Raw genomic sequence first — 12,821 nt, 5'->3', positions numbered from 1 at the left:
ACTTTGCTTTGTGTTTCCTTTAGCCACTATCAAACTGCTGGGCAGTAAGCCAACACTAAATATTGAAGATTAATGCTTTACCTCTCTGAAAATTCTAGAAACTGACAAGTCTGAAATCAGCCATATAAATTGTTAGTGCAGCCATATAAATTGTTAGGATTTTTTATTAATTTTGAGCTGGGGTGAACGCCAACTGTGTGTGATTTACTAGTCTTTTTGTTTGTTGGGGGGAGTGGGGGGAAGGGAAAATCCTAAAAACCTAACCTGGCATTGTGAAACTTTCATGTGCAAATTAATGCTCTTTCATTTATAAAGGCAGACCGTAAAACAGAAACTAGCTCTGGCAATATGAATTAATTATTTGTTTACCAGCACTTAATATTAAGGGCGTGCCAATAATAAAAATTCCTTATGAGGGAAGGCGTAAGACGAATGAGGATAGAAAGGGTTATTCTATTAAAAAAGCAAGTTGGTATAACCTTGATTGCTGTTAGATCAAAATACTGAATTAGCAATAACCCATTGCTTTACTATCCTGATTAAAGATCACGATTGCTACCAATATAACATCATTCATTTAATTCTGTAATCAAAACTGGAATGGACATAAGTGATCATCTGATTCTCATGCTTATTGATGAGGAAACTGAGGTCTAAAGAAGCTGAAATAATCCAGCTGACTAATGGCAGAGTCATAATCAAAGTATGCTCTCCCGATTGTTGTTAATACTAGTAATTATTAGAATATCATACAATTAGACATTTTCTCCTCAAATAAGTTGATAGGTACCATATGCCCAAAGAACACTGTGTTAGATTGTCACACAGCTTCTTTTTTAAACTCCTTTGTGATCCTATTCAGAATAACTTTCAGAGACAGTTATATTTGGTGAACCATATAAAACTGACATTTCTGTGGGTCAAAAATGGCAGACAACTATGGAGAACAGTTTGGAGGTTCCTTAAAAAACTAAATATAGAACTACCATATGACCCAGCAATCCCACTACTGGGCATATACCCTGAGAAACCCATAATTCAAAAAGAGTCATGTACCACAATGTTCAGTGTAGCTCTATTTACAATAGCCAGGACATGGAAGCAACCTAAGTGTCCATCGACATATACAATGGAATATTACTCAGCCATAAAAATAAACGAAATTGAGTTATTTGTAGTGAGGTGGGTGGACCTAGAGTCTGTCATAGAGAGTGAAGTAAGTCAGAAAGAGAAAAACAAATACCACATGCTAACACATATATATGGAATCTAAAAAAAAAAAAAAAGGTTCTGAAGAATCTAGGGGCAGGACAGGAATAAAGATTCAGACGTAGAGAATGAACCTGAGGACACGGGGAGGGGGAAGGGTAAGCTGGGACGAAATGAGAGAGTGGCATGGACATATATACACTACCAGCTGTAAAATAGATAGCTAGTGGGAAGCAGCCGCATAGCACAGGGAGATCAGCTCGGTGCTTTGTGACCACCTAGAGGGGTGGGGTAGGGAGGGTGGGAGGGAGACGCAAGAGGGAGGGGATATGGGGATATATGTATATGTATAGCTGATTCACTTTGTTATAAAGCAGAAACTAACACACCATTGTAAAGCAATTATGCTCCAATAAAGATGTTAAAAAAATATTTTACACAAATGGAAGAAAAAAATGGCGGACTATTGGCAGTTTCATGTGGATCCATCAAATGCTAGTGGACTTTTTCCTTTATAATTTTTCTTAATAAAGCAGGAATCCAGATCAAATTCTGATGGTAGGATTGACCATTATTGTGATGATAATTCCAACTTCATTTTGGCCATTCATTTATGAATTATATGATAAAATGATACTGCTGAGGTGGGGACCCCTTAATACTACCTTAGTGCCATGTTGCACCATCTTACAGCTTGAAGCACAGTACTGGTGACCATGTTTATTAAGTCACACATTGTATTGCTGCTCATAAAAATTAATGAAACACAAAATTATTTTTGTAAATTAAGGTGTCCTGTGACATTTTTCTTCTTAAAGCTAGATGTCCAAGTTTAACTAGGTTTCACTTTGCTCATCTCCATGATACAGTAAACCTCTTTCCTATAAAGGTACTAGAAGTTACAGTGTTTTCTGTTTAGAATGCTTGGCACTTAGAGTATTAACTCCTACTCCTTAAATCATTCATTGCTTCAGAATTTATGTAATGCTCTTGGAAAAAAGCGTTCACTAACTTGGAAGTTTAAAATTATGCATATGTGTATTTTTTCTGTTCATTCTCTAGTTAGCCACAGTAGACACAGCCTTCTTTACTCTTATTATCATGCCAGTCAAAACCATGGAAGAATTCATCACTTGATGATGAATAAAAAGAAACCGATGATCAGATAAATGCCCCCACCTGTGGTGGGTTGGGGGGAAAGAAGCTTCACCCTGATGCCATAATCATCTCGGGAAGTCATTTCTACAGGGGTGGCTTACTCAAGGTGAGGGACTGACAGACCTAAAAGGTCAAATGTCTGTTGTATAATACTGGGGAGTTTTAGATGTGGACACTGTATGAGTTCAGTGCCCCCTACAGATACCTCTAAGTGCAATAGTCTACCCAAACCATGGAAGCAGAGAACAAATGTGAAATACGTTGAAAATTTTTTTCATATTTATAAATAGATTACTTATTTTATTATAAAACAGCTGCTCTCCACTGATTAACTTTAAAATTAGGTTTATATGGGTGTCATAGAAAGTAAACGACCATCATCTAAAATCGTGGTTGAGTTTATTTGGAGGAGAGAGACTGTAACCTTGAAACAGGAATTAAAAGTGTCTAGACAGGAAACTTAGAATAACTTTCCTTAAGCAAATTATTTTGTTCTTACCATTTACTGATTCCTTTACTCTTCACATTTACCTTTCTTGGTGTGTTATACTTCAGTACTGCCCTGAAAGAGGCATTTCACATTCATCAGTTTGAATGAGAGAGATTCACACTTCATGCTATTAAAGAAAAAAGTGTCGTGCAGATATTTATAAATTGTGGAGTTGCTTTCCTACGACACAAACATCCTGGATATTTAGAAACTTCAGTCCAAAATTTGGGGCTGTAATCTTTTGCTCTGTGAGGGCTCAGCTAGTCAGTACTGAAATTAACCTTTCATTTACAGATAACTTCTCTACTTAGAGAAAAAACTTACCTGTTTCACATTAATTATGTTATCATTTCATTTTCTTGGTCTTTTAGTATCAGAAAAGTTTTCTTTGAGAAGAATAAGAAAATGACTCCAAGTAATCATGGAAGGAAAGAGAGTATCATAGCAAACAAAGGGTGGGCACTTTGGAATCCAAGAGGTTCCCTTCTTCCAGCCCTTATTTTTCACCTGTGGAATGGGGATTATACAGTCATCCCTCAGTATCCGCCGGGGATGGGTTCGGGGAGCTCCCACAGATACCAAAATGCACAGATGCTCAAGTCCCCTGTGTAATATAGTGGAGTACAATAAATACAGTTGGCTCCCATATCTGCAGGTTTTACATCTGCTTATTCAACCAACCTAGGACTGAAATTTCACAGAGGGCCGACTGTAATAGTTTGCTGAGATAGTATTTGGCATAATACCAAGCCTAGGGTAACTATCTTTATGAAACTATTTTTAAAAAAATCACCTTCAAAGTTGTTTTAAATCTCTCAAGAATAATTAGTCTCATCAGTTTATAGGCACACCTGGTTTTGGACACAAAACAGCATTACCTCTACGGCCAGGCTCTGAATGGCCTCTGGCTGATCCCAACTCACTCTCAAAGCGTAAGGACTTAGCATCTGTGCAGATGTTCAGAGAAATGTGTATGTTCCCTTGTCCTCAAGGTTAGTTCAAAAACAAGAGTTTCAAAACTCTTTATATATGGTGATAGTGATGTTGACATTCATATGCATTCTCCCCATGTACCCCTCTGCCTGAAAGGAGGCAATGGGTGTATGCATCCTGGCTTGTGTTTAAAAATCTTATTACTTCATAGTCATGCTTCAAGGGAAGAATAAGTCAGTGCTGGGACTGAATTCTTCAAGCTTAATCTCCTTCCAGGTGAGAGAGGAAAATCTCTGATACTTCAGAGAAGACGTAAAGGCTAGCCATACTGAGGATTTGGTGCAGTCTGGATGTGGGAGTTGGTCCTTTTAAGGAGAAATTTACCTGCACATTATGCCATATTCGTTGCAATGTGCTTTGATGATGAGTAGAAAAAAGAGCATCAGATATTAAAATTTGTAACAAGTAGGACATTGCAGCAAGTCACTAGTAACTTTTCAGACAATTCCACTCAATTTGATAGTCATTCAGCCATTCAGTCATTCACCTTGAGGTGAGAAGGCGGGTTTGCGTGTGTGTGTTGAGCATCATCATTGCTGTACCCCTTGCTATCACTTTCCTGTTAGGCTGGGTGTGGAATGCAAAATGGAAAATGTTTCACCACAGGATGGACATAAGCAATATAATGCATGCAACTATTTGGAAATGCAAGTATTTCCATTCTCTTGGAAATGACAGTATATATATAGTTGACCCGTGAACAACACAGGTTTGAACTGCATGGGTCCACTTACACGTGAATTTCTTTTCACTAAATACCTCCTACAGTAGTATATCGTGGTTGGTTGAATCTGCACGTGGGGAAGGAACCATGGATACTGAGGGCCAACTGTAAAGTTATACTTGGATTTCTGATTGTGTGGAGGGTCGGCCCCCCCAACTCCGCTCACCCCAGAGGTGTTCAAGGGTCGATTGTATTATATATCTTTCTTGGGTTCTAAATTACCTTTTGGCATCAAACCCTGCTAGCAAGGATATGTTGAACTGGATCACGTCAAACCATTTTCTGTTCTTGGAGAATCTTACAGTATTCACAGTTTCATGTGAGAAAATTTCCCAGGATGGAAATTATTTTTTCATTAAAAATGGAACCCCTATAGAGGACAAGTGATAAATAGGGAGGTTATTTTATATTTAAACCTGTAATATTTGCCACCTCTTTTTAAATGGCCAGTGCTCTTGAGGAAGGAAAATGAATTATTAAAAGTTCTCTAGATTATAGTTTCCTTGTTTCTGTACCCATGATGGATGTTTTTGTATTAGATAAAACTATTCACTTAGAACTATGAGTAACAGCTGAAATATTCCACCTTCCTTGAGTGAGACCACACTTCTCTCTTGAAAGAAATGTGATTTTATTTTTAACATTTCAAAAAGTATTGAGTGATTCAGTCACATTTACTCCTCTTTGATCTTGCATTCTTTTTAAATAATGCTGGTGTGTGGGATCCAAATGAGGGTAATTTAAAACCAGTTTCACATGCATACATGCAGACACAGCCTCTAATTATGCAAATTTGTTTAAAAGGATTTTCATTTACAGTAATGGAAAAGCTTTTACTGTTTTGGGAAAGCCTTAAGCTTTGGGGGAATTTTAGGCATCTAATAACCTGTGAGTTCAATCGAATGAATGTTCTTGTGACTGAAGGTCAGTTATTTTCTTATTTAAGTTTTGGATTTTTGTTTTGGGAGTTTATTTTAGTTGAAGTGTTTTTTCTGACTCTGCCTTTTTACATCGTGTGTTGATAGACGTCTACTTCTCTGTTCTTATTCTGCTTACTTAACATTTTTTGTTTTTTCTCCTTGGGCTTTCCTTAGCTTGGCCATTGTGTAAGTACTTTATGAATCAATAAATTAGGGTATGTTGACATTTTTTAGTATTGGAAAATGTTAGTATATGCTACAAGTATCAGTCAGGAGTATTTGTAAAATAAACAGAACTGAGCACTGAAATCTCACCTTTATTTTCCGTTTTTGCAAATGGACTATTTTTACTATACATTATGATAAGAAGTAGAGATTTTGTTGTAGAAATTTGACTTCTCAACAGAGAAATCACTAACAGCAAATAATGAAATTGTAAAAACTTATGTTTGTCTTCTCAAAAGCATAATTTTTTTCACGCGCTGAAAATCAAATTATATTCCTTGGAAGTGTTTGCCTAAATTATTTCTTGCTTTAATGTTGACATAGTCTACATATAACATTCACTTCTTCAGATATTAACGAACTGTGACCTGGAACAGTGTTTCTCAAATCTATTTGTGAAGAACCTGGTTGTTGTTTTAAAATTTACAGCCAATCATAAACCAGTACTTTGGCAAAAATATAATAAAAATGGCCATAGCTCCACACACTGGATTCGTAGCCCTGCAGCTGTGGAGTTGGTTGGCCTTGGTTTCCCTGAAGCGTGTAGACCAGCCTCCTGGGGAGGTCTGCCTCTGTGTGACACTCCCCGTCAGAGTTCACATCAGGCACCTCACCGTGACCTGCTGTTACCTGAAAAAGTAGAAAGGACTGAATTTAAACACTCCAGCTGAAATACTCCTGAATAAAGCAATTCCAAAGATCTGTGCAAAATTCTACTTAACATGTAAGCAGCCAGGGAAATTGGCAGGGTTTGGTCCAGAGTACCGCAGACATAGTTCATCTAAAATAGTGAAATAAGGATTCTTTAAATGTTTACATCAAAACTTGAACAAGTAGAAAGTATTATCAATTTGGTGTAGAATTTTTACATAAATTTAAATTTTCTTAAGTGAATAGAGAAACTACCATGTTCCTTGGCATATGGTAGCTTCCCAATAAATGAATTTCTTTTCCCTTATTAGATCGTAAGTTTACTGAACAAAGGGCCACAGCTTGGGAAACTGCATCCTGCACAGTGTTTTACACATAGTAGGAACTCAGATAGTTGCTGAACGGAAAACAAAAATACTCTGAACTCTGTAAAATATGCTTTTGGTTTTATGGGAAAAGATGAAAAGGGTTTTATAGGTCTTTACTGTCTCCTTTGGTTGTTTTGCTGCTACATGGTGGAGAGTTATACCTTGAAATCTGTAATAATCAAATAAAATAGTAGCAGTTTCTAATGTATAAAAGGGATTTGTTAGCTTTCCAAAAGTCAGAAATGAAGAAAATTCTTGTGTGTCGACGGAGACCATCTTGGCAATGGTGATGGGGAGTGGCCTCTGTCTTCTGATTCTTTTTCTAATGATTTTCAGACTTAACGTGAGATGGGAAACCATATAATGACTAGTGATTAGCTTTTTACACTGATGATAGCTTTTTTGGAGTTGATAAGTTTTCACTTTTTCTTTGGTGCTAAGTTTGAGACTATATCTCCTATTTTTCATTTTTTTGGCTTTACCCCTCCAGTGATCACTTTACCTGTTTGGTTTGTGTTTCTCTAGCTGAGATCTGGAGGTGCGCAGGTATTAGAAGGCTGCATCGCCGAAATCCACAACATCACCAGCCTAGACATCTCCGATAATGGTAAGTCAGAAATCAGAGAAGAAAAGACATAGAAATGTTATTTGAAGCAAGTTGGTAAGGGGAAAATAATCTTCTAGCCCAATCTAGATGACACCTTAATAAAATTATTTCACTTCTTGACTAGAGGACCTTTTAATTTAACAGAGTTTATTTATGGAATAATTCTGTGCCAAAGTCTTACTAAGATTTTTCCATGGCCAAAAATGAAAAGTCTATGCAGTAAAACAATTCAGACCAAACAAAAAAAAACTTGTCATCAATACATTGATAAAGATCTGAGTCCAACCTTTTGCATGCTTGGTGGTAATAAAATTGAGGTCTTGTTTATTTTTTCAGAAACTTGTTTCATTAGCTTTATTTCTACTGGTTACATTAACATGTGCGTATGAACTTGCACAGACAAGAATGCAGTATGAATTTGCATAGACAACTTTAACTGCGGTTACCTCCCAGTGAACAGTATGTCAGAATCTTCTTTCACAAAGGGATGGGGAGAGATGAAATTTTCTGCTGTCATGCCTCCCCATTCCTTGTTGACTTTATTTAGCCACTGATTGCATAAGAGGTTTAGGTAAGTCTTTGTGGAGAATGAGTTTATCCCTGTGAAATAAGAGGACACAGAGTACCTTTGGTGGGGGGTTGGGGGAAAAAGGATCAGCATCTCAGGACTCTCAGGACAGTACAGAAAGTCATCCACTGCCTTGCACCTTTGTTTAATTGTGCTGCACCTGAGAATTTATTTATCCACATGTGTGTTGATTCTCCATTTACTCTGATTCTTTCCAGGTTTAGAATCTGACCTATCTACCCTAATAGTGTGGCTCAGTAAAAACAGATCCATACAACACCTGGCGTTAGGCAAAAATTTTAATAATATGAAATCCAAGTAAGAGTTTTGCATTTTTTATATGACAATGATGAAAATAACCAGCCTCCTGAAAGCTTTTGATTTGATTCCACTGTCCACATCTTTAAAATCTCTTTAGAAATCTGACACCTGTGTTGGACAACTTAGTACAGATGATTCAAGATGAAGAATCAGTGAGTATTACTTTTAACACTCTTGCCTAAAATCTGCCGTTTGTTGCTGTTCTTACGAATTATGTCTGCTGGGTTAATGCAGATATGCTTTCAGATAATTTTATCTCTGTATACATTTTCTATTGTTATTGTTTTTAAGTGCAATAAATATTTATGCTTTAGTACAGTTTTAGAGTGTACTTAAAATTTACCTACTTTCACTTTATTCAGCTTATCACTAATTAAAGGAAGATTGTAACTAATAGATGAAAAGACGTATACATTGACTCCTAAGCCCATCTTTTAATAAGCCTGACTACTTCCTAGCTTCAGCTAATACACTAATCTGCAAGTGTGAATTTTTACTCTCTAGTTGACTTTATAACCTTCTATCATGTTGAGAAGCATCATGTTGCTAATTTGAATTTCATCTAGTAATTATGCAGAATTGCAAGAGACTAAGAAAGTTGTCCCCCATCTTAAATTGTGTCTAGAGCTCTAATAATCCTTCTTCTATTTTAATTCCCTTTAGTTGTTCCTGGCTAAGACTCGGTTCAGGGTAAAGAAATTTAATTTCACATAGTATCCTATTTGGCTGCCCTTAGAAATGCATTAGGATAAAGGAAGATATTTTATAGACAAAGCGAGAAGTGCTCTACCATTAATTCCTTTCATTTAAACCTGGTGCATCACATCTTATATTTTACTGATGCTCTTTAAGATTTTGTCCCTTTCCTATCTTAGTCCTATTCAGCCACCAAAGAGCTTTTATGGTTCCTAAAATCCAAATCAATTTGTATAATGAAGATTCATATTATTCATGTTTGGTGATAGCTACTTTTGTAGGTTATAAGAGTGATTTCCTGTATTAATCATGTGAGATATGCCACATTTAAAAAAAGTATCATTTCGGGACTTCCCTGGCAGTCCAGTGGTTAAGACATTGCCTTCCAGTGCAGGGGGTGCAGGTTCAATCCCTGGTGGGGGAACTAAGATCCCACATGCCTCGCGGCCAAAAAACCAAAACATAAAACAGAAGCAATATTGTAACATCTTCAATAAAGACTTTAAAAATGGTCCACATCAAAAAAAAAATCTTTAAAAGCAAAAAGTATCATTTCCCATTTTGAATTCACACAGGGTTATAGCAAATTCTACTATAAAACTGTAAGCTAAACTTTTGGAGGAAGCCATGCGGTCAGGAGAGATGGAGACGGGTACTTTTCCTTGCTTACCCTTGCCCACATCTCTTTGTGGAGCTCTGACCTGGAGGGCAGGAGAAAATTCTGTTGTCCTGCCTCTTCATTGTGTGGATATAAGTTCCAACCTGTGGACTAGAAATGAAACTCATTATTATTTAATGAATTCAGACACTTCTCTTTGTCCTCATTTGCTAATAAACCCCATATTTTGTACTCTTATACCGGGTTATTAAAGTTAGAGGCATAATTAGAATGTAATTTACACTTTTCAGAATTCATGCAGTTTGTTTTACATATTTAATTTGACTTTATACCACCCTGCTGTATTTGAGATTTTGATTTCCTAGTACTGGCCCAGTTTTAAAAGGTTGGGGAAGCCAGTATTGCAGAATCATATATATATATATATATATATTTTTTTTTTTTGCGGTACACGGGCCTCTCCCTGCTGTGGCCTCTCCCGTTGCAGAGCACAGGCTCCGGACACGCAGGCTCAGCAGCCATGGCTCACGGGCCCAGCCGCTCCGCGGCATGTGGGATCTTCCCGGACCGGGGCACGAACCCACGTCCCCTGCATGGGCAGGCGGACTCTCAACCACTGCGCCACCAGGGAAGCCCTGCAGAATCATATTTAATAATCATTCCCAAATATTTGTTCCTTAGCACATATTTCAGGAAAATTTATATGTTATGAAAAATATATTTCTTAATTTCATGTTTTGCTTATTACACGAGGGTCTTCAAACTCTGTTCCTATAATTTTCAAAGTCTCTTACTCAAAGATAATCTTGATATTTAAAGTACACCTAAAAACATATTCGCAGATGGTAAAGTCTGCTACAAAAATGTGAACTCTGTTATAAATTTGAAAAGTTGCCGCTAATAATGTACAGTGAAAAGCCTTTTATGTTCATGTCACAGAAAAGTAGGTGGCTTTTTCAATAAGTAATTACATTCTTTTTATTCTTTTTCTACTTCTGAATCAGTAATGTGCAAAACTATTTAAAATGATTAGGAGTTCAGTCTTGTGACTATAAAAATTCCACCAATAACTGGCGCCATTGGGCTCATTTTTCAGTTTTATTTTTTTAAAGGTTTCTACATATAAAAAGAAAACTTTGCTTTTTACATTCTGACCTTGTGTCTGTAGAGCTTATTCTTAGACAGCGTGTGGAATACTTTATTCTCCCGATATTGCACAGTATGTTCACTTGGACAACCTAGACACACGGGCTCCCGTGTCACCTTCAGCTCTAGACAGTGGTTGTCAGGCTGCTGCTCCGAGATTCGAGGGACGGTAACACTGAGGGGCCAAGATGACAGGGACTCTTGTTCTGGAATATTACATACAAACCTGTGTTGTAAACAATACAACAGTATGTGTTTGTCCTGGGAGTCCCTGTAGCAAGGAGACAGATTGTCAGATTAGGCGTGTTCAGCTATGAACAGGAGTAGTAAGATTTCAAATAGTAATGTTACCTGGAAGTGCAGTAAATCAGGAAGGGATGACCTTATAAATATGCATGCAATTCCGGCTGTTCTGTTCGCATTAATGCCTCTGCCTATTACTTTTAAGTGTTAACTGGGGTGTATTAGGGTTTGAATATAGTACTGGAATTGGTGCTCTCCAGCTTGGAGACTTGCCAGTTTTCCAGTATGAGGAAGAAGCTGTAATGTGTCATTTTTGTAGGCATTGAATAGAGCTTATTGAAATGATGGGAGATGCGATTACAGCTTTTTATTAATGCAGCATTGCTTATGTTTTCATTTAAAACATGAAGTTTTCTGAGTCTGAAGCATTTTTCGTTGAGTTTTTTTTTCTATCTACTGGAACGTAGACTCTTAAGAAAATTGAAGCTCCCTCCCTAAACCTGCCTGAGTCTAAGATTATGCAGGCTTTTGGGCTGAGGTTTTAATTGACTTAGCACTTACTATGCCATTTAACCTTAAGAAATTTGATTCTAATTTATATAATATTACCTTTTGATTTTACCATAGATGTATTACGTTTAGAAAACATGGTCAAATTTGGACAATAAGGACAATCAGTCGGGAAAAGTAGAACCAAATGCATAATGCCAGTTTGTGGACATACGAGTCTTGAAACTGTCAACACTCTCATTCTGCCTCCTGAGCCTTTTGGCAGATGTGCCTGGAACAGGTGTTCTATTAGAAGTCCATGTTCAGTGGTTAAGTGGACACGAATACACCCCACGATTTGTGCGGGGGTCCTACAGACCACCTAGGCACATCTCAAGAACCCCAGTCCCACGGGCCACCATGGAACCTGGTCATAGATGATCCTAGAAGCTGCTTCCAGCATCCATCTCCTGTAATGTCCGAACTGCTCATGGAGTTAGCATGTACAGTTGTTGAATACGGCTGGGCCAGTGTAGACCACCGCAGGCAACCCAGAAGGCATCCAAATCCCCTGGAGAAGTCTTAGATCTGACTTTTAGAGCAACCTTGGCTTAAGTCCTGGAATTCGCACCACCTCATTAATTCAGTTATGGTTGTAATCAGGGATTGCAATTTAAATACCCACAGGGCTAGGAAGGTGACATAAACACGTGTGAGCTGGGTGTAAGTAGGGAGCCCATTCTTTTTTTTTTTTTTTTTTTTGGTCAGATACTCTGTAGGCCAAACAAAACATGCCTCCAGGCAGAGGGCTCTCAGTCTCTGGTTTAAATAGATAGTGAGTGGATTGGCTCGGGTTCACCACACAGCTTACGGTAATGAAAAGGTCACACACATTTGACTTTTTGTTTTTAAATTGTAAGTGTGTCTTTTGATTGGATCTTATAAGACAAAGCTAAGAGTGAGGATCAAAAAGATCTAGGATAAGCCAATAAGGGCAATGTTGTGTAGGAACTGAAAACACAAAATCTGTAACCAGTCTGTCCGGTTCCTGTTCAGCTACTTTCTGTGTGACCTTGGTTGAATCACTTAACCTTTTGTTTCTTACTTGAGAAGTAGGGATAACAATACCTAATATAATAATACCTAAGTATTGGGTTACTGGGAGGATTAAATGAGTAAATATATGTAAAAAGCTTAAATAGTGGTTAAGTGTTCAATAAATGTCAGTTATTATTGATCTTGGCTGGGTTTTATTTTGCATTTACTACTTCTAGTAATTTAGTACTAGGATTCCTCTACTAGTATTTTAAGACGTCCTTCTACCTTGCATAGAAATAAAATGGGTCAAGGGATAGTGTTGCCATACTGGAGTGCAGACGTTTCTGTGTAGTATT

At 37.4% G+C, this 12,821-nt stretch overlaps 1 protein-coding gene across 1 annotated transcript in view; it reads left to right on the top strand.

Annotated features, from left to right (window-relative positions):
• CARMIL1 (capping protein regulator and myosin 1 linker 1) overlaps positions 1–12,821 on the top strand; it is a 318,449-nt gene that overhangs the window by 210,252 nt on the left and 95,376 nt on the right. Inside the window, exons 18-20 of the mRNA XM_060163549.1 lie at positions 7,264–7,345; positions 8,132–8,231; positions 8,332–8,386. Of these exons, the coding sequence (XP_060019532.1) occupies positions 7,264–7,345; positions 8,132–8,231; positions 8,332–8,386 (237 nt within the window). The remainder of the gene's footprint in view (positions 1–7,263; positions 7,346–8,131; positions 8,232–8,331; positions 8,387–12,821) is intronic.

The sequence above is a fragment of the Lagenorhynchus albirostris genome, chromosome 10, assembly GCF_949774975.1.
Source record: "Lagenorhynchus albirostris chromosome 10, mLagAlb1.1, whole genome shotgun sequence".
In the NCBI taxonomy this organism is placed as follows: domain Eukaryota; kingdom Metazoa; phylum Chordata; class Mammalia; order Artiodactyla; family Delphinidae; genus Lagenorhynchus; species Lagenorhynchus albirostris.
The sequence above is the reverse complement of the archived record's forward strand: the minus strand, read 5'-3'. Positions and strand labels throughout refer to the sequence as shown.